Source organism: Canis lupus, chromosome 20, assembly GCF_011100685.1.
Source record: "Canis lupus familiaris isolate Mischka breed German Shepherd chromosome 20, alternate assembly UU_Cfam_GSD_1.0, whole genome shotgun sequence".
NCBI classification, from domain to species: Eukaryota; Metazoa; Chordata; class Mammalia; order Carnivora; family Canidae; genus Canis; species Canis lupus.
Window position 1 is genome coordinate 43,744,164 of NC_049241.1, and position 22,164 is coordinate 43,766,327.

Genomic DNA, 22,164 nt, shown 5'->3' on the forward strand with positions numbered 1-22,164 from the left:
AGTCCTGGAAGAGGCCAGCAAACATCTGACATTGGCCACTGTGACCTCTCTGTGTGCCTTTCTCCTTTTTCTCCCACATTCCTCTACAATATGGTTCCCGGACCTTTTTTAACCTTCTGGAAAATCACCTTTAGACAGAATTCTGCTTGTTAAAGTCCTCATTGTGGCAAAGCTCTGGAACAAAACATGTCCTCAAGGGGCTTGCCTGTAGTCGGAATGCTCACTCTTCAAAAAGACAGATTCACGGGCTCTTTGTAACAACCATGTCAATGTTGAGCTCACAGCCATTAAGTATCGGGCTCCCCTTCATCCACCACCCACCGTCCCTGGCCAGGCGAGGGCCCCCACTGTGGCCACCTGTGGTGCACCCACTGACAGCCCTGGTGGAGTCTACGGTTTCCTCCTCTCAGGAGGATCCCCTCTGCTGGTCTTGGTCCTGAGGCCTCAGTCAGTGGGAAGAGAGCAATTCGGAGGTGGTTTCAGCCAGGAGAGGGGTGCCCCCCCAACACATCGCCCTCAGGGTCCAGTCTTTTTGTCAATTTCCCTGCTCAAAGATTGATCTTGATAACAAAGCCCGGAGGCTGAAAAATCAGAAGAGAGCTCTAAAAAGAACATTTCAGGGGCACCTGGGTGGCTGAGCGTCTGCCTTCGGCTCAGGTCGTGATCCCAGGGTCCTGGGATCGAGTCCCGCATCGGGCTCCCTGCATGGAGCCTGCTTCTCCCTCTGCCTGTGTCTCTGCCTCTCTCTGTGTGTCTCTCATGAATAAATAAAAATATTTTTAAAAATAAAAGGCACATTTCAGCTTTTAAGTTTTGTTTTTTTCTATCTCCAAGGCTGTTGGAAGTCTGAGTTATATAAAACAATCTCTGGCCACCCCACCCATGTCAGCCCAAACAACATGCAAACTTCTGGCTCAACGAGGAGCCATCCCCCACCCCTGCCCCTCACCCTGCACAGATGTTTCCTTTTAGTTCTGCTGTTCCGTGTCAACAGAAATGTGGCCTGCCTGTGGAGGCAGAGAACTTTCCACACTCTCTCCAAAGGTAAGAGCATCCAGGGTACACATCTCCAAAAATATGGCAAAGGCAGTCTCAGACCCTTAATCAGAGCCAAAGCCAAATGGCCTAGAACTTTGGCCTCAGTGACCCTCATTAGGAAAGTCCTTTGTTCCTTTTCAAAGCTTGTTGGCCTGATGCTGTCATTCATGCTACAAGTACAGCTTCCACCCTTGTGTGCCAGGCCCTGGGGCAAATGATGCTGGGAGAGGCAATATACCACCCCATCAAGGTCTCGGCTCTCATGGGACCCACATTCCTTGGTTGTTTTATCCCTAATGATCAGCCATGTTCCAGTGAAGAGAACTGGAGTCGTGGGTTTCCAATCCAGCTCAGGCACCTGGCACTTGCATCCTTTGGGACAAGTTATTCAAACCCAGAATCCTCATCCATAAAATGGGGCAAGAGTCTCGACCCTGCCTACACAGTGGGATCCTTGCACGGAGCGCATTGAAACCACCCTATGTGTGAGACAGCTGGACAACCTGCAAAAGTGTGGGAGGAGGAGGATTGCTCTGAGAAGCCTCTGGGCTCTCAGCCCTGAATGGCCTCCGTCCACCTCTTTATTCCCTCCACTCCAAGGGCAAGACCTTTGTACATTTGTGAAGTTCATAAACTAAGCATGCTCAGCCCAGTTTTGCACTTACCTGATGTCTTCAGCTATATAATAGCTCACACAAGAAGAAACAGAAAACCGATTAGCTCTATAGGATACAACAGTTTTCTTACTAAAACTCCCTGCCCTGCAGACAGCCTAAGAATTCAACAAATGTAAATCCAGCTGTGCCATTAGGGATCTTGAAGTTTCCAAATCATCACCCTAGCCCTCCACAATCTTGCCAAATGTTTTGCTGGTTTCTCTTTTGCCCCCATAGGATCCTTCTAGGTGCACCAAATCTGATCCTCAACTCAAGGCCGGAACCTGCAAATGGCCCCAGGGAAGAACATGGCTGGTGATGGTCTGGTGGCTTCTAAAGATCTCTCCCTTCTCTAGGATTTTTCAAAGTACCAGCTTTTGGGTTTCATTGATTTTCTCTACTGATTTCCTGTTTTCAGTTTCATTGATTTCTGCTCTAATTCTTGTTATTTCTCTTCTTATGCCTATTTTAGGCTTAATTTACTTAGTTTCCTAAGCTGGAAGCTTCACAGACCGATTTTAGATCTTTCTTCTTTTCTAATAGACACATTCAATTGCTCTCAGTTTCCCTCAAAGCACTGCTTTAGCTACATCCCACAAATCTTAAGTTGTGTTTTTACCTTCATTTAGTTCAAAATATTTTTTAATTTCACTTGAGATTTCTTCTTTGGCCTGGGTATCATTTACAAGTATATTGTTTAATCTCTAAGTATTTGGGGATTTTCCCAGCTTTCTGAAATTGACTTCTAGTTTAATGGTGTTGTGGTCTGAGAGCAGGCCATTGTATGATGATTTCTACTCTTTTAAATTTGTTAAGGTGTGTTTTATGGCCCGGAATGTGACTGATCTGTTATCTTGAATGTTCCAGATGAGCTTGAGAAAAATGTGGTCAGCTGTTGAAGTAGTCTGCAGATGTCCATTGTACCCAAGTGACTGATGGATTTGTGGTTTGGTGTTTGACATTAATGTGAGAGACATATTCAGTTTATTATTGTCTCAAATATTTCTATTGTTCCTTCCTCACCTTTTCTGCTATTTCCATCATACTTATGTTATACCTTTTATCACTGTCCCACAGACCTTGCATATTCTGTTGTTTTTCAGTCTTTGTTCTCTTTGCTTTTCACTTTGTGAGGTTTCTACTGATATATCCTCAAGCTCATAGATTCTTTCCTCTGCCATGCACAGTCCACTGATAAACCCGTAAGACATTCTTCATTTCTGTTAATGAAGTGTTTTTATTCCTTGCAATTATTTTTGGTTCTTCTGTAGGATTTCCATCTCTATGCTTACATTTCCAATCTGTTTTTGCATGCTGTCTACTTTATCCATTAGAGCCCCTACGTATTAATCATAGTTGTTTTAAATTCCCACGTCTGTTAATTCCAATATCCCTGCCAGGTCTGCTTCTGGTGCTTGCTCTTTTTCTCCAGTGAGTTTTTCGCTTTTCAGTATGCTTCATATTTGTCATTTCATGGCCAAACATGATGGGTGAAAGGAACTGCTGTAAATAGGCCTTTAGTAATGTGCCAATGAGGTGTGGAGGAGGGGAAGTGATTCATGGTATGGCCAGGTTTGTCTTTTAGTGTACCTATGCCCCTGGACTGTAAACCTCACACTGCTTCTCAGAGCCGCAACTCTGCTTCTCACACTGCTTCTCAGCTCCGCAACTCTGACACACTCATACCCCTAGGTGGGACAGGATGGCTAGACTGGGCTTGAGCTGGGTATTTCCTTCCTCCAAGTCAGTTAGGCTCTGGTTAAGCAGTTTCTCCTGAGGGGCAGGCCTTATGAAGAACAGAGTGCTCTGCTGTACTGCAAAATCATCCCTCCCCTCCTCTCCCCACCCCTCCACCACCACCTGCTAGAAGCATGAGAGGATTTTTCTCTGAAACTGAGAAGCAGGTTGAGCTCCTGGAGATAAAACTCACAAAAGTATGGGGGTCCTTGGTGACTGGGTCCCCCTGGAGTTTTTAACTCTCAGAGCCATCTACACCGAACCTCCAGCAATTTGCCAGTTATAGTCAAGGTTTCTCTTCCCTGGTTTCCCAGTAAGTTGTGGCTCTCTGTATTTGTTTGTTGGCCTCTCCGATGGGAGGAGCAACAGTTTGCTCTGGGACCTCCTGTCTCTTAGGGATCTCTGAGAAGAGTCATAGCTTTTTCCGTGTGCTCAGTTCTGGTATCTTCTCCTCATTTGGTCCGGTGATCACCAGGTCTCAACTCCAGGGGACTATCCCAGCAGCGAATTAGGAACAACCCAGACCTCCTTACCAGGACATTAAACTCCTTTTCAGCCACGGCCCTGGTCCGTCAAGAGCCACCCCTGCTGCTATTTCGCTGGTATATGCTAAGCCAGGTCTTGAAATTATTTCAGTGAGTAATCTATTTCTTCCCACAACAGAGACTATAATCCCCTATTCAGGCTGGGCTGTCATAGGACCCTAATCATTGGTCTGGTAATGAAGGGAGGTGGGACAGAGGTTAACAAATACCATCTCCTGAGACATCTGCCTCACGTATAGTCTCTGCATGGAAAGAGACTCTCAGGAAACAGCTGCACTCTCGCAGCTAGGGGATGGCGGCTGGCTGCTCAAAGCATCCAGGACATTACAGGGATGAAGATCCTCTCTTTAACCCAGGTCCAAGTCCTTTCCTGTGCTGACAAAAGCCCTGACTTTGGCAAGGAAAGCCAGCCCAGAAGGCAGCTTATCTCCTTCATGGCTTTGAAGCTCTTGCACAAAATGTGAATGTCAGCACATTCTACCCAGCAGCTGCAGGCCCGTCTCTTTAAACTGTACTGTGAAGGCCCTCTGGTTTTCAGAACACACCACAAGTTGATAGCCGATGAGCCTTTCATTTTTTTTTTTTAATGGCTTTCCATAGTTAATAGAAGCCAGTTCAACTAAACAACTCTTATAATTACCTCTGACTCCATGCTTCCATGAGGTAGAGCATTCTTTCACAGCCCAACACTTCCTCCCCTGGACCTCATTCCAACCCACCAGAGGCCAGACTTGGTAACGCTGACAACTACAGGATGGCCTACCTTATCGTCGACACACCTGCCACCACCCACAGGGCCTTTGCTGCCATCTGCCAATGACTGCTCTAGTTTTCTTTTCTTTTTTTATTTTTATTTTTATTTTTTTAAAATTTATTTATGATAGGCACACAGTGAGAGAGAGAGAGGCAGAGACACAGGCAGAGGGAGAAGCAGGCTCCATGCACCGGGAGCCCGATGTGGGATTCGATCCAGGGTCTCCAGGATCGCGCCCTGGGCCAAAGGCAGGCGCCAAACCGCTGCGCCACCCAGGGATCCCGGCGGGTCGTTCTTGTTTTCAAGACACATATGGAGGGTCTGCTTTTCAAGGCCACTTCTAGTACCAAAGGCTTAGTCGGAGTCACTCCCCAAGGCAGCGCCTGAGACAAGGGCTTGTGTTTGGCAGTTTATCTGGGAGGTGGTCCCACAGGGAACAGGAGGGAAGGACTGAGGAGGGTAAACCAGGAAGGAAAGGGTTTACCACAGTCATGAGCACCACCAACGTGGCTCGGTGTGGCTTGTTGAATGTTCCAAAACAGCTCTCAGAACTGTCCACCCAAGGATCAAACGGAGCAGCATTTCTCCACTGGTTGCTGCCCCCTAGTGGCTGTGGGTTGCCTTGGGAGGCGGTAAGTCCCCAGCACTTTGGGGCCGCGCATACTTCAAGGCTGAGTGGGCTAATATTCTAAACTGATGTATTTTGCAGGCTTGAATTGACACGATTTGGGAGACCGAGAAGTCACAAAAACAATAGAACCAATCTGAATATTCTGTAACCTTGCATTCCTTGATGTTTATTTAATGGCCACTAACAACAGCCCTGCTTGCTTCTGCTGGATGAAGCACTGGGTCTCTCCAGGACTGTATTTTTCCAAGTCTCTTTCCTTATTCTGAGAGCTGCAATAATCACACATTTCCAATAAATGCCTCTCCTGGACAGATCTTGCTCACTGGGGGTTCCATATCACATGTGATGTATGTTTCTTACACACAGGGGTGGCTTAGGAAAGGTTGTGGCAGAGACAGATGCTAACTTATTTCTTGCCCCCATTTTCACTATAACTGCTTAGCCTGGCAAAGACTCATCTATCTGATATCTTTAATCATCAGGACTGAAGCTTCTGAACTTGACTGAAAACTAGCTGCATCTTGACCACTGTCCCTGTTCCATCACGGGCAGTCAGCCAGGAACAGGGGAGGAGTAACAGACTAATTGCTGCCTTGTCAGAGCACTGTCACAGCGCCTGGAGGGAAAAATCACTGGAAAAACATTTTTTAAAAATGAAAACCTAGGTTGTGTTCTCAAGAGGGCAGCAGCTCCAAGTCTGAGCCAAGGCAGCTGTTTCTCTCCATAGGGATGGACCTTGCCATGCCAGCAGAAGGTATCCATGCCAGGACCTCTGGAACCAGGCTTCAAGGGCTTCAGCTCACATTATGTTCCTTCCATTAGGCAATAAATTCCTAACTCCTCACCCCATTTGTCTCACTGAAACACAGAGAGCAAATGCTATGGCTGAAATACTCACCCTTCATGAATCAGCTCCCTCCCCAGGGCTTTTTAAGATTGACTGGGGAGTTTGTTTGGAAAAAACTAAAGATTGCTCAACCTGTAAACAGACTGAATTCCAACACACTGTGCTGTGAGTAGAATACAGGCTTATAAGGAGCCTTGTGGGGCCATCAAGAATGGCCTTCCCTTCTGACCCCAGAGTATGAAGGCAGGCTGAGTAATCAAATGACAACATCTCTAAAGCAGCCTTCTTCGTGCTGATAAAACAAGGAAATCTTATGAAACACCAGGGAGTGGTTATAAAATATTGAGCAATTTCAAAACAAGAGTGATAAGAACATTTGGCTAAGGACCAACGTAGCCGCTAAAACCCTGGACCCTAGGGAGCTCATTGTGGATTTCTTGGAGGGCAGGAAGCAAGAACTGGGCTTCCCCAGGACTCAGGTAGCTTCACCAGCCAGGTAGAAGCCATGGGTGTGTACCTGGGGCATGTGCCTCCTTTGTTCTCCTTCAGAAGCACCAAATCCACAAAGAGAATGAACCGTGTACATGTGTACATGTGTGTGTGTATATGTGTTTATTTTGAAAGCTCTACAGGAGAAACATTATATATCATAAGCATTTCCTTTGAACTTTCTGGTAGGTCCTTATTCTAGTATTTTTGTTGTTGCTTTGAATTCCTATAGCAGGAGATAAATGAGCCTCACTGGAGAGGCATGGCCAGAGAAATCTCCTTGGGAGCAGATCTCTGGATTTGGTTATCATTCATTAGACCAGGGCCAGACTTTACAGGGGGTCACAAAATGGCATCTTGGATTATTGCTGAAGAACTCTAGCCATACCAAACCAAACTAGAAAATATACTTTAATTTTACAGGTACAAATGGCAGCTCAAATTCATAATAGATAAGAAAAATATATACAAACTGCGGCTTAAGAGGAAAAGCAAAATAACAAACACCTCACATTTGTGTTGATGTGCAAGTCACCCCAGGAATCCAACTTTCTGTCTCTTGGGCCCCAGGCTTTCCTCCTTGTGTAGGACGCTCTGCAGGGAGGCGTGCAGCACCTTGCCCACTCGCTTGCCAGTCTGCAGGACAAAAGAAGGCATATACCCACCGGTGAGACACACACACTGGCCAGGGAAGCTTCCCTCTATGCCTGCTAGCCATTCCCAACTGTACACATTCCATCTGCCTTACAGGGCTTTTATTTAATGGACCATATCAATACAAAAACAAACCCCCAACAACAACATAACAGATACATTCTGGAAAACTCTCATACTAAAAATAAAAACAAAGAAAAAAAATGCCACCCCCAGGCGGCCAGCAGGAAGCAGCAAAGGCAGCCTCAGCCATTAGCTCATGCTTAGCACTCCTGCTGCCATTACAACAAGCAGCAAAACAGTCAACCAAATCTGGTCCTGGGGAAAAAAAAAAAAAACAAAAAAACAAAACACAAATCTGGTCCTGGTACTGCCAAGTCCCACTGTACTGTAGTGAGAAGGCAGAGGGAGGCCACGGGGAATCAAGAGTCTGTCTAATGAAGGAATAGACGGTTCTGGGGACACATCTGAACAAGCAGTTTCTCATTCACCTGCCACCAAATCTCTACACAGAGCAGCTCAGATGGGACTGAGCTGACACCGGGATCAGGTCTTAGGCGTTGCTGCCATGCAGAGATGCTAAAGGAACAGAATGTTGGAACTGAGACATGTCAAGAGGTCAGACGACCCACAGAGTTCCTAAATAGCCTGACACAGGAGCCACATGGAAACACTTGAAAACAAAACTAATATATAAAAAATCTTTCTTTATGAAACTGTTATTCGGAGCTCACAGATCATTTTAAGACTATGATGAACCAACAAGTCTCCATGTCATTGAGTCTTCTATGTTTCCATAGCAGTTTAATTCAACTGCGCCATTGGTTCCATTCTCAGCAATGTCAGGCGAGGAAGATCTCCAGGCCTAGACCCCCGCCCCAATCTTTCAGTTACAGGGACCCTATCCCCAGCCCCTAACTGTAACACGGGATGAGACTCCAGATATTATTGGAAACTTATACGAAAATATCTTAGTCTAAAAGTGGGAAATGATCAATTGTATGAAATGCAAAGTCAGGCTGAAGGGCCAAAGTGACGGTGGAAAGATTTATTTTACCGTAACACAAGAGAAAGAAAAAATGTCAATCAGATAAGGGTACTGACTGTTCATATAAATGAAAGTGGGGAGTGAGGATAAGAGGGGATGAGACGGGACATCAGGACTTGGGAGGTCTGAATGTGATGGTAGAGTTTGGGAAAGTGGCCTGCATAGCCACCGCAATGTTTTAAGCATCGCAAGAGGCACTTCTGGATTAGTGCATCCCTATGAGGCCAGAGCAGTGACACAGGGCCATGGGGCTATGGTTCCCCTGAGCAGCGTCTGTAGACCTCATTCATGGAGCCACAGAGGAGGATGCAGCTCGGCTCACCAGATGGAGCTCTGACCACGGCAGCTACAGCAGACCTGGTGTATGAGGTGAAAATAGCTCAGTGTGGCTGCAGGGGGTGGGGGGACGGTTCTGGAAGCACACCGTCTGGGTTTGAATCCTAGCACCAGCATTTATGAGCTGGGAACCCCATAGGCAAGTTACTTCATCTGCTACACATCTCAATTTCCATGTCTATAAAATTAAGGATAACAATAGTAGTTGCCTCAAAGGATGGCTGAAGACTCAATGACATAATACATTTAAAGCACTAAAAACAGGGTACCAGACACACATTAAGCACACAATAAAATTTCGCTATTACTTATCACTTTTGTTGTTTTACACACTGGAATTCTCATAAAATTCTCCAGGGGGTGGGGAAAGAGCTCCTTCTAAGACAAGCCAGTTCTCTAGAGAAGCTTTTGGCAGAACTTATAAAGTATTTTAAGTGTTTTTGTTAAAAAAAAAAAAAAAAAAAAACTAACCAAATAACCAACCGGCCATGAAGAATACCACTGCCACGCACGGCTACAGACACATGAGCTCAGGGAGCTGAAGAGAGCACTCAAGAGACGTTTCCTGAGTACTCCGGGCAGGCCCACACTGTGCCATATGCTTCACCTCCACACCCTCACTGGCTCCTCACAACACGCTCACGGCAGGCACCACTACTGCTGCCACACTCCCTCTGAGATGGAGCGAGCTGTGGCCCAGGGCCAGGATGTACAGTGGGGCAGTACATCTTCATGCCTGAGTTCTTGACACCATATACACTGCCCAGTTTTGCTTTCAAGTAAGACGATAAGAAGAGAAAACGGACATTAAATGCTTAACGTCTTCAGTGAAAAGTCACTATTTCTAAGAATGAAGAAAGAGGGTGAGCTGTGGTTACCCAAAGCAAAAAACCTGGGTCCAGCTGACTCTGTCCCCAGTAATTCAGCAGGGCTGTGTCCGGGTCTTCGAAGACTTCTGGAAAGTCAAGGTGGATGTGGGGGAAGATGAGTCTGGGAAGACACAGGTGGTCCCTGCCATGGGGGAGCTTTCAGGCCAGTAAGGAACACACACACACATCAACCAATCAGCACTAAGCTGGAAAGCACCCTAATAGTCGGTGTGGTCAAACAGCCTGAGACCTGTGGGGAGTGATCCACCCTGAGGCAGCTGGAAGGATTTCCCATTTGTCTCCATTTGAACACTTCTAGACCTATGAAGAAGTGGGGAGACGGCCATCCTTCAGCCCCTGGCTCCACCTTTACTCACTCCCTTCAAAGGACAGGAAGCAGTCAGGCAGGAATCCAGTTCCCTCATCAGATCACAAAAGCCAAGGATTTTGGAGTTACAAGTGACTCTATATTATCAGCACAACACTTTCATCCAGAGACATGGAAGTGTGAGATCAGAGAGGGAGAGGACAAGGAACAATTACTGACAGGTTCCTTACCTCCCGGTCCAGGGCCCTCACCACCTCCACCCTTGGCTAAGTCAGTAGACAACCAGCTCATACCAGCTATTCTCCAAGCTCTAAGTCTAGGGTCAAGGATGCAAAAGGAGAATTCCCATGGTGCAATCGAGGGGGCAAGAACCAGCAAGCACTCCTGGTCAGGTGCCAACACTTGCCTCAGAGTCAGAGCCTCACCTCCATCATCTCGAAGATGCTCTCTGGGTCCAGGCTGCCCTTCCCCACTTTCCTCATGCATGTCACGACTCCCTTGCTGGTCACAGACACCAACAAGCTGGCCAAGGAGCAGGCCTCCTCCTGAAGAGTAGCATCCACTACATGCCGATAGCCAATCTGCAAAGTCAGGGTGGCAGAGTACACAAATGGGTAATACACATCCCAGATCCCCACCTTTGATACCTTTGTGAAGGAATATCTACACCAGCGAAGAACCCGTACTGCCATTCAAGATTTTATTTTAGATTGTACTCATATGGAAAACACCTAAAGCAATGCTCAACAATTCTATCACAGACCACTGTGGAAGCAGAATTACAAAAGCATGAGAAAATAATATGGGATGGGGATGGGGTGAGATCCATAATTCAAAGATCATCCAAGTCAAAGGCTACTAAGAGTCTCCAACAGAGGGGCGCGGGAAGAAACTGGCATGTGAAGCCACATAGATGTTTCACTGACGACAAAGATGAATCAAGAGGGTGTAAGCTAAGAGGCACGCTCAATAATGAGTCAAGTGTAGGTAGCTTTGGTCACTCCCAATGCTTCCCCATACCCCAGGTTCAGGAAGTGATTTCAGGGGAATTAAATGTGACTCATTCAGTCCTATTTTTATATGAATCCTATGTGGAATCAGGGATAGTCTCAGCCAAAACAGGCCTCAGTACACAACAGCATCAGCCACGGGTTAGGCTCCACAGGCCTCTGCGTTAATGTAAAAACCACACTTGGGCAGCCCGGGTGGCTCAGAGGTTTAGCACCGCCTTCAGCCCAGGGCATGATCCTGGAGACCCAGGATCGAGTCCCACATCAGGCTCCCTGTATGCAGCCTGCTTCTCCCTCTGCCTATGTCTCTGCCTTTCTCTCTCTCTCTGTGTCTCTCATGAATAAATAAATAAAATCTTAAAAAAACAAAAACACACTTGACATAATAGATACCCAGATCCTGCTCCAACCCCTCAGTTCATAGATGTGGACGCTGGGGCCTACAGAGGGGACAGTGTTCACCTTTCAATCTCCCTATTATTATTCACCCAGCCTAGACCCCATAGAATTGAGGAAATTAAGGGAAATGCGCACACAGGCTGTTTTAGTGAAATGCCTGTTATGGAGGAACTTAACAAATTCTGGCTACTATTACTATGAACTCACTCCTGTACTCCTGGGACTCCATCATAGCTTCCAATTTAAAAAAGAAAAAGTGGGATCTCTGGGTGGCACAGCGGTTTGGTGCCTGCCTTTGGCCCAGGGCGCGATCCTGGAGACCCGGGATCGAATCCCATGTCAGGCTCCCGGTGCATGGAGCCTGCTTCTCCCTCTGCCTGTGTCTCTGCCTCTCTCTCTCTCTCTCTGTGTGTGTGACTATCCTTTAAAAATAAATAAATAAATAAAAAAGAAAAAAGAAAAAGAAAGAGCTGCTCATGTAGTGGTTTCTTTTTTCTTCATATAGTGGTTTCTAATATAACCAAATTACTAGATTTAGATTAAAGTTACTTCTACATGGTTTGTGACACTAAAACTTCTCAACCTATTAAATAAGCTTAATGGGTTGGGATTGAAGGAGACCCACAAGGAATTCAAAAACCATCAGATACAACCACATACCTTGCACAGGGTGACAATGCAAGGGACATTCTCCACACTTAGCCGGAAGCAGTCATAAGGGTCATCTGAGAGTTCAATGTCCTTGGACCCCTCTTCATCCTCTAAAACACGAACTCTTGGTATCCTAGGAGCAGAAGCACAAATAAAGTTCCCAATTACTGTGAGGAGAAAGAAAACTTCTTTTTCTTGAGACTGAGAATAGGAGTCAGAATTCCTGCATCTTACAAGATAAAGTCACACCCCACCTGTACTTTATCATTCTCATCTCTACCATCTCTGTGAAAAGTGCACAGGCAATCCTGCAGAGCACTGAAGAAAGGAGGACTTTTAAATATGATCCTTGGTCAATCAGATATGCACATGGAGAAAAAAAAATGACCCCTATCTCACACCATAAACAAAATCCATACCAAATAAACTACAGAGAAAGAGGAAAGATAAAATATAGCTCCTAGAAGAAAAATTAAAAACATCTTCATGACCTTGGAGTAGACAATAGATTTCTTGAACAGACCACAAAAAGGGCACAAAAAGACCACAATAAGGGGAAAAAAAACAATAGATTCAATCATGTTGAAGAAATCTACTGCACAGATTTTTATATTGTGCCATCTGTGAACAAAGCAAAGAATCTTAACCTAAAAGTGAATCCCTTCATACTAAAATTATACAAGGGAAATAAGGGACTTGTTAGTGAATGTGATAAGTTATTACATGAGATTCTTTTTGGTCTTTATCTTGTTACTTCCATGTAGAAATTTGTTAACCAGAAACTTTTGACATTTGAAGCCTTTGCATTGAAGGTATTCTGAATACAGAAAATTATGTGTGCCTATAGAATAAGCTACAATAAAATAACATCATATATTTGGATAATCCTCTAGAGTTTACTGCTTTTGTGTTTATTATTATTTCACTGAAGAAAAAAAAAAAGGAATGAAACAGAGCTGGACATTTTATTTTATTTCATTTTTTATTTATTTATGATAGTCACACACATACACAGAGAGAGAGAGAGAGGCAGAGACACAGGCAGAGGGAGAAGCAGGCTCCATGCACCGGGAGCCCGATGTGGGATTCGATCCCAGGTCTCCAGGATCACGCCCTGGGCCAAAGGCAGGCGCCAAACCGCTGCGCCACCCAGGGATCCCAGAGCTGGACATTTTAATTGTCTGTTATTCAGTTATGTTCCCCCAAAGACAGAATAAGACAAATGAAACTATGGTCAATATTGTACTCATTTCCCCATCCTTAGAGTCTACCACACTATCTTACACAAGGAGGGACTCATTTATTGAATGAGATTTAATTATTTGTTCAAGGTCATAGCACTAATGATTGTTAGAACCAAGACTAAATTCAGGCCTTCTAGCCCCCACAGCAGCGTTTGCTCCACACCACGGCTAGCATAATAGCACCTGCCTATGCAAGGGCAGAGAAACTAGAAAACCGAAGAAGAATAATGTAGGTGTGTTTGTATTTTCTCTGAAATTGACCAACCTTTCCACTTTCAACATGCTGGCAGGTGAACAGATGATGAAGATAAAGCAATGATGAAAATAAAGCATGGGTCACCACAAGGCAACCACTGAGAACTCTCTGCCCATAAATACCATCAATGTGTCCATCTGCTCCATATTTAGATACACATTTGTCAAAATTAACATATTTAGACCCATGTAAGTGAAGACCACGTTCTGGAAAGTATTAGAAAGTGCTGCTGAAGACTGATGAAAAAGCCTGAGGCCTAAGAAAACATTAATAGCTAACATTCTTTATTCTGGAAAGAGCTATATAAGCTAGTGGAGAAGTTCCCCCTTGGGGACTTCTCCAGTGTGGTCTAAAAGGGATAAACATGATCTGTGTCATTTCATTGGCCAGACCCTCTGAATACAAGCTGCACTTATTGTTTTTCATCTTGATTAAATGGATATTAGAAATGAAACAATCGGGATCCCTGGGTGGCGCAGCGGTTTGGTGCCTGCCTTTGGCCCAGGGCATGATCCTGGAGACCTGGGATCGAATCCCACATCGGGCTCCCGGTGCATGGAGCCTGCTTCTCCCTCTGCCTGTGTCTCTGCCTCTCTCTCTCTCTCTGTATCTGTCATAAATAAATAAAATATTAAAAAAAAAAAAAAAAAGAAATGAAACAATCTTCCCACCTCAGGCTGATGTACTACTTTCAGAAGAGCATAATCACCTCTAGGCAGAATAAATCATTTTCTCAATGGCCCTCTTTCTATATAATGTTTTGAAATTAAAAAAAATATATATATGAACTTCTGTTTGTCAAAAGACATCATTTAGAAGTTAAAAAGATGGGGTGCCTGGGTGGCTTGGTTGGTTAAGCCTCTATCTTTGGCTCAGGTCATGATCTCAGGGTCCTGGGATTGAGCCCCATGTTGGGCTCCCTGCTCATGTTCTCACTTGCTCTGTCTCCCTCAAATGAATAAATAAAAAAATCTAAAAAAGAAAAAAAAAAGTTGAAAAGATATTCCAGAATGGAGAAATATTTGCAAATGTGTGTGTGTGCATGTGTGCATACATAGGAGCTGACATATTATGTAAAAAATTCCTACTGCAGGTAAAAAAAAAAAATTCCTACCAAACATAAAAGACTAACAACCTAACAGAAAAATAGGCAAAAAGACAGACTTGAACAGAGACTTCATAAAAGAGGCTACTCAAGTAGCCAACAAACACACAAAAAGGTATTCAACTTAAAAATTCATCAAGGAAATGCAAATTAAAACTACAATATGATACTAGGACATATGCCAAAATGGCAGATACTAAAAAGATAAACCCCTTTCTGCCCCCCAAAAAAACTGGAGTTGGCAAAGATGTGAAGCAACCCGGAACGCTTATACAATGCTGGTGGGAGTACCATCTAGTAAAAGCACTTTAGAAAACTGTTTTGCAGTACCTACTAAAACCAAACATAGCCATGTCTCATGATCCAAAATTTTCACTCGTATCCAGCAGAAGTGGGTAAATATGTGCAAGAAAAATACAAAAATGTTCATGTTTGGAATAGCCAAAACCTGGAAACTACCCAGATGCTCATCCACAGTAGAATGGATAAATAAATTGTGGCACAGTCACACAATGGGCCACCATGCAGCATAAAGCAAACTATGACTACAGGCTACAATACAGATGTCTCAAAACATAATGCTCAGTGAATGAAGCAGACACAAAAGAGAACTCACTGTGTAATTTCATTTATATCAAGTACAAAACCATTCTACTGTTGGACAATGGTTATCCTCAGTGGCTGTAATGATTGCATGGGGGTGGATAGTGAGAGTGCTTCTGGGGGGTAGGGCTGGCAACATTCTGTTTCTTGAGCTGGGTGCTGGAAAACACATTTAACCCGTAGAGTCCATCCATCCCCATCTGGGATAGAGGAGTCAGGAAGGAAGAGATGGTCCTTTCAGCTACGTAATGGAAACAGTGTTGGTGCTTTGCCTTGCTCCTCTAACAAAAGCTCTCTATGAGTCTAGCCCTGCTGGCTGTCCCTACACAAGGCCACATCCACAGCAGATGAGCTGCAGCCAGGGAATGTCTGCAGGAACCAAGGGGTCCTGCTAGGGTCTGCCCTAGCTCAAAGCCTCCATGTCAGGGGCACCTAGGTGTTAAGTATTAAGTAACATTCTATTTGAGCAAGTCAGGTAACCAGTTTGAATTCTGACTGGTACGTTAAAAAATGAGTGTATGCAAACACACACACACACACACACACACACACACACACACACACACATCTTCCTAATACTTTGGCCCCAACCTGGTTCAGCTGAAGGGCTGAGAATGGCCTTTCCTCTTCTAAATGACATGGATTCTCCAAAACGTCTTTCCATGTACCAGGACCCAATACCTCACATAGCCACATTCCTTGCTACAGTAGGGCTGTTCTTGTTCTGGGGAGGAGACTGATGGCTATGCCCACAACAGGTGTCCTCCCCAACCTGAGCAGCTGGGTTTCACCATCCTGATGTACAGTTTGCCCAACACTTCCCCCACAGCTAAACAGCCTGTCTGGTTCTACTCTTTCCTTTTCCTAGTGCCCATGGAAACCAGCTGGCAGATGGGTAGTGATTTCTGAAGCTCAAGGCACAACAGATGGCAACTTCCTTTCTTCTCCAATATAACCCCAGCACAGGCTGCTGCAATGGCATAGGTGCTTGGGCCCCACTGTGGACACGAGTACTAGGCCCACCTCCTGACTGATCTCAGCCCCAAGTCTAGTGGCATTGCTCAGGGTGGGGGACTTATACAGCTTTCATTCTCAGCAAATATTCCATCCTGCAATGTCGGACTTAAATTTATTTAACTTCCCTTTGAATAACACAGGTAGTCTAAATGTACCATAGAAGACCTCTAAAATATAGATAAATATTAAGTCACCTATAATAGGAGCACTAGAAAATCATCACAATGTCCATTTGGGGATATACATATCTATCTATCCATCCATCCAGACATATTCATAAGAACTGCCAAAAGTAAAATATAACAAAACAAATGAGATGAGAGGATCATGGTTAGTGTCTGGTTTTCTGTATTAACAAACCCCTAAATAGGCTGCTGGGCAGAGTTCAATCCCCTGTGTTAGGATACTCAGGCTGTTCCTAACTTCTTACCATTACAAAGAAGCTGCAATGAACACCCTAGAAATAATACCCTTGCTCATTTATCCAATTAATTCCTTAGACTATGCCCTAGAAGTCTCTAATTTTCATGTTCTATACCCTAGGACCCCCATTCCGTTAATGTAAGCTCTCTTATGGCATGAAAATCCTGGCCCAAATATATTTTTTTCTTTTTTTAAAAGATTTTTTTTTTTTTTAAAGATTTTTTTTTTAAAGATTTTATTTATTTATTCATAGAGACACAGAGAGAGGGATCCCTGGGTGGCGCAGTGGTTTGGCGCCTGCCTTTGGCCCAGGGCGCGATCCTGGAGACCCGGGATCGAATCCCACATCAGGCTCCCGGTGCATGGAGCCTGCTTCTCCCTCTGCCTATGTCTCTGCCTCTCTCTCTTTCTCTCTCTGTGTGACTATCATAAATAAATAAAAATTAAAAAAAAAAAAAGAGAGAGAAAAAGAATGAGAGGCAGAAACACAGGCAGAGGGAGAAGCAGGCTCCATGCAGAGAGCCTGACGTGGGACTCGATCCAGGGTCTCCAGGATCACACCCTGGGCTGCAGGCAGCGCTAAACCGCTGCGCCACCGGGGCTGCCCTAAAAGATTTTTTTAATGTATTTATTCATGAGAGACAGAGAGAGAGAGAGAGGCAGAGACACAGACAGAGGGAGAAGCAGGCTCCATGCAGGGAGCCTGACACAGGACTCGATCTTGGGTCCCCAGGATCATGCCCTGGGCTGACGGCGGTGCTAAACTGCTGAGCCAACCAGACTGCCCCGCATATTTATTTTCAAATGCTGCCAACTTTCCTTCAAGAAGCTGGTGCATAGAAGAGGAGATGTCGGGCAGCCCAAGTGGCTCAGTGGTTTAGTGCCACCTTCAGCCCAGGGTGTGATCCTGGAGACCTGGGATCAAGTCCCACATCAGACTCCCCGCATGGAGCCTGCTTCTCTGCCTCTCTCTCTCTGTGTGTGTCTCTCATGAATAAATAAATAAAATCTTAAAAAAAAAAAAAAAAAGGAAGAGGAGAAGTCTGTATGATCAGTCAGAGGAAATGCCAGCTCCTAAACTGCTTAATGCCATGTCCCTTGCACACAGCTGGTTGGGAAGCTGAACCACAGTGGCAGAACCATTTCCTGCTCTTAAACCCAAGAGTAGGCTGCTGTCCTGCTTTCAGAACATTCCTGTGTCCAGTCAAGGAATATGTGAGCATTTACTATGTGTCAGGCATTGCTCACGGTGCTGGGGATCTAGCAGGCTACACAACAGGCAAAACTCATGCTCCTGAGCAGTTTTATCCAATAATCTCACAGTTAATCTGTGGTTGCTTTCCACTCTTTTTGCTTGTCTGTGGTTCCCTGGTATTTTTCTACATGAGACATGGTTACTTATGAAAATAACATAAAGAACAAATAGAGAAATATACGCACCTGGAGCTTACCATGAAGTGCCACCATGTTTCATGCTAAAGCCCCTCATTACCTTCCCGTGCTGAGAGCTTCACCTGTCCCAAGTGTTTCATCATAAGTGTCTGCTCAGGCTCTGTGCGGGGCTGTTCCCAGGAAGACTTACCTTGTGTTGAAGAGAGCAGCCTTCACGGCAATGCAGATGGTGTCGAACAAATTCCCACCACATTCCAGCAGCTAAGGGAGGCAGGAAGTGAAGCAGGGAGGAAAAGCAAACGTCACTTCTTGCTCTAAGTACCATCTCAGTTAAAGGATACCGGTTCCTACGAAACACTGACCAAGTGCTCACAAAACAAAGAGAAGAACATGTGGAAGCTGTCCTGGAGGACGCTTGGTGCATTCACTCTCATTGCAAGAGACACCTTGGCAGCTGTGCTGGCCTACGCCCCACAAGTGAGGTCACCACTGGTCCGGGCTATGGGTCTACCACTCAGGCCCCCACCTGTGGTGGGTGACCTCTTAACTGGCCCCCTAGCCAGTTGGATCTGCATTCAAGGAGGAAATGATCATGTTTATTTGGTCCCAAATGGCTCCTTACTGCACTGCAAGCGTGACTCTCCCCTGTGCTGACATAAACTTGGCCTCCAAACAGGTTAAGTCAGGGCGGCCACTGATGCTGCAGCTGCCACCAGGCTCACAGTTATGACTGTGGTTACCTCCTATGTGTAATTACCAACGCATAGCCAATGCTCGAACATGGACCAAACACCATGCTGCACATTCAGTAGACTAAAAACCAAGTTCTTGCCCATGAGCAATAGCATGGACTGTGCTTATGCATGCTCATTCAGCAGGAAAGGTCAGAGCCTGATATTAAGTGGAAGGTGACACATCCTTCTGTCCTCATTTCAGTGATGCCTTGATCTGAGGCTATGGAACAAAGCCAACTAGGTGGCCCCAAGAAAGGAAGGAGAATTAGTCACATGTAGAAAGAAAAGTCATGTAGTCTCTTATGCTTTTGCTTAGAGTCTATCTCCTCTCCTGAGGGCTGGACCCTGTCAAGTTTGTCCAGTCCTTTCTCGTCAGGGCCCAGCAGAAGGACTGCCATGAAGAAACAGCCTTGTGGGTACTTACAGAAAGCAGGCAGCCTAAGCCTGGGCCTTCCAAATTCCACTCAGAATTGACAATCATACCTGGTGTGTCTCCTTCACACATCACATTCATCTCTAACTGCTCTTTATGCAGACGCCGCTGTTCCCACAGCACGGCAGAATTATGCTCATTAAAACAGGACACCCCCACCCCCACCCGCACCCCCAACCCATGTTACCATCTGACTTTGTAACTGCAGCTCACTGGCCTAGCAGGGGACTACCTCTTCTCCACATGGTTCAGACACAGACTGCCACACAGCAAAGAGCTCCGGCTGGACTCCTGAGTCAGACTGCTAGGATTTCTGTCTTTGCTGGTCAGCTGGCTGCTACTTGACCTCTCTCTGCCTCACAGAGGGTAAAAATCACAACCATCTCACAGAATTGTTACATGGGCTGAATGAGTTCATATTTGTAAAGCCCTTAGAAGTGTGTCTAGCACACAGTAAGCATGAGCTGAGTGCTTCTAAAGAATACTGGCTTGTGCCTTCGTTTCCCCGTTGCCATCTTCACAGACTTTCTGAGGAAGTGTGCTGCACGTTTTCCATCTGCATCACTGACAGCTGAGGTCTCTAACCCTGGCTGTGCATCAGAATCACCTGGGGAGCTTATGAAACATGCACAGTGACATTCTGGTGTGTGCATTTTACTCCAGACTTGAGATGGTCCTGATGATTAGCCAGGGCTGAAGACCACTGTCTCACACTCTGCTGTCCCACAGTGCCTGCTTCATGCAAAGAAGGTCCAAGGGAAATGCTGACATCTGCTCTAGCAGCTGGGGGGTCTGGTCTCCCTACAGGAAGGGACCCTGGAGAACACATCACCCCCCCTTTCTTGGCAGCTAGGGGCACAGAAGCCCTCCTGCTCATGACACAGTGGCCTACTACAAACTTTGATTTTCAACATTCTGGCTTATCAGCAAGAGAGGAAATCAAGAGGGCAGAATGCTAAACCCGATCTGCCCAAAGGGCAGGTGCCAGCTGGCCTACCTTCCTCCCTGGGGTGCAAAGGACGAGCTCAATCCAGGCCTCAGGTGTGCCCACTCAGGCTCCTCTTGGTGCGCCATACAATGGGGTAACCCAGGTCTGGCAGTGTGGGTCTGCCACTTGCTGGCCATGTGCCCTCTGAGCTTCAGGTTCTCCATCAGTAGAGCAAAGCTTTGCTTCTCTATGGGATGACTGCAAGGACTAAACGAGATCATGTCCTCACCATTCCCAGCACTTAATGGGCTCAAAGACCCTAGCCTCCTCTCTTGCTGCCAAGCAGGTGCAGCCTAGCAGGAATCTTCCTGCTATACACAGTGGTACAACCAGGAAGCAGGGGACAGTGGGTGCAACGTGGACACCCAAAGCAGCCTGAACGCATCTGAGAATAGGCCCAGACAAGCCAGGGGAGAACAGGAGGTGCGGGATGACTTGTGTTACAGAGGGCCTGGGCTGTGGTCCTGGAGCAGGACATGGGTGTCTGCCCTCTCCAGGGCAAAAATACCTCCTGTAACATAGGTGGGAAAGGAGCAGAACTGGAGAAGAAAAGGATACACACAATCACAATCACATCCCTGTCAGGTGCACAGATTCTAGAATGTTGGTTTTTTGTTTTTTGTTTTTTTAAATTATATTTATTTATTCATGAGACACACACACACACACACACACACAGAGGCAGAGACATAGGAAGAGGGAGAAGCAGGCCCTGTGCAGGGAGCCTGATGCGGGACCCAATCCCGGGACCCCAAGACCACGTCCTGGGCCAAAGGCAAGCACTGAGCCACCCAGGGATCCCCTAGAATGTTCTTTTAGGGGAACAACACAACTTATTCTGTTGGCCTTCTGGGGATGAGGGCTTTCTTTTCATAAGGCAAACCTCCAAAACACACTGCTAGGAAGCAAAAGGAGAAAACATGTCTCCCCACAAAACACCTGCTCTCCCGGACTTCCTCTCAACATCCTCTCAGACACTCGGGCTGGATGCCTCCTGGCACAACACACAGCCAGCTGCCAGGTGCTGCAGTCACTCCCCCACTCTCTCTGTCCTCCCCAGGCCCAGCTCCATGGACCATGTGCCAGTCCCTCATCACTACTCCCAGGGATCATCACATGACAGCCTTGTGACTGATCTCCCCACCAAAGGTCGCCTACACACTGCCAGTGTGACAAAGTCCTAAAAGGTATCCCACATAGAGTAAAAACCATGACACTAAAGTACGAAGAGCGGGACACCTGGGTGGCTCAGCCATTTGGCGCCCGCCTTTGGTCCAGGGTGTGATCCGGGTTCCAGGATCAAGTCCCACATCGGGCTCCCTGCATGGAGCCTGCTTCTCCTTCTGCCTGTGTCTCTGCCTCTCTCTCTGTGTCTCTCATGAATAAATAAATAAAATATTAAAAGAAAAAGAAGTACGAAGAGCAAAGAAGGGTGACATTTCCAGGAAGTTACATTTCTACTCTCATAAGCCAAATGAGGTAAAAAAAAAAATAATAATAATAATAATACTGGAAATAGGGGGAACATCTGACTAGAATAGTAAATGTACCTATAATAAAAGCATGAAAACAAGGACAGTTGCCCAGTGAGTATTTGTTTGAAAGATGTGCTCTGCTTAAGGACTATCCAGACCAACTGGTAAAAAATAAACTGAGATTCATTCTTTTTTTTTTTTTTTTTTTAATTCCTGTAACAAGACTGGATTTCTACCATCTTGCTTCAAACATGGACTCCATGTATTCCATATATTTTTAGATGTAAGATAAAAATTTAGTCCCAAGACAAACCTCCAACTTGCATGCACAAAGCACATCCCCATCAAGGCTGAAAGCAAACACTGGCTTTTAGAAAACTTTTTTCTTTCTTTTTTTTTTTTAAAGATTTCATGAGAGACACACAGAGAGAGGTAGAGACATAGACAGAGGAAGAAGCAGATTCCATGCAGGGAGCCCAATGCAGGACTCAATCCCAAGACC

At 45.7% G+C, this 22,164-nt stretch overlaps 1 protein-coding gene across 1 annotated transcript in view; it reads right to left on the bottom strand.

Annotated features, from left to right (window-relative positions):
• Positions 1 to 7,090: 7,090 nt before the first annotated feature.
• EXOSC7 (exosome component 7) overlaps positions 7,091 to 22,164 on the bottom strand; it is a 35,954-nt gene continuing 20,880 nt past the window's right edge. Inside the window, exons 5-8 of the mRNA XM_038566692.1 lie at positions 18,223 to 18,293; positions 12,002 to 12,125; positions 10,358 to 10,513; positions 7,091 to 7,333 (exon numbers count right to left, since the gene is read on the bottom strand). Of these exons, the coding sequence (XP_038422620.1) occupies positions 7,229 to 7,333; positions 10,358 to 10,513; positions 12,002 to 12,125; positions 18,223 to 18,293 (456 nt within the window). The 3' untranslated portion in view covers positions 7,091 to 7,228. The remainder of the gene's footprint in view (positions 7,334 to 10,357; positions 10,514 to 12,001; positions 12,126 to 18,222; positions 18,294 to 22,164) is intronic.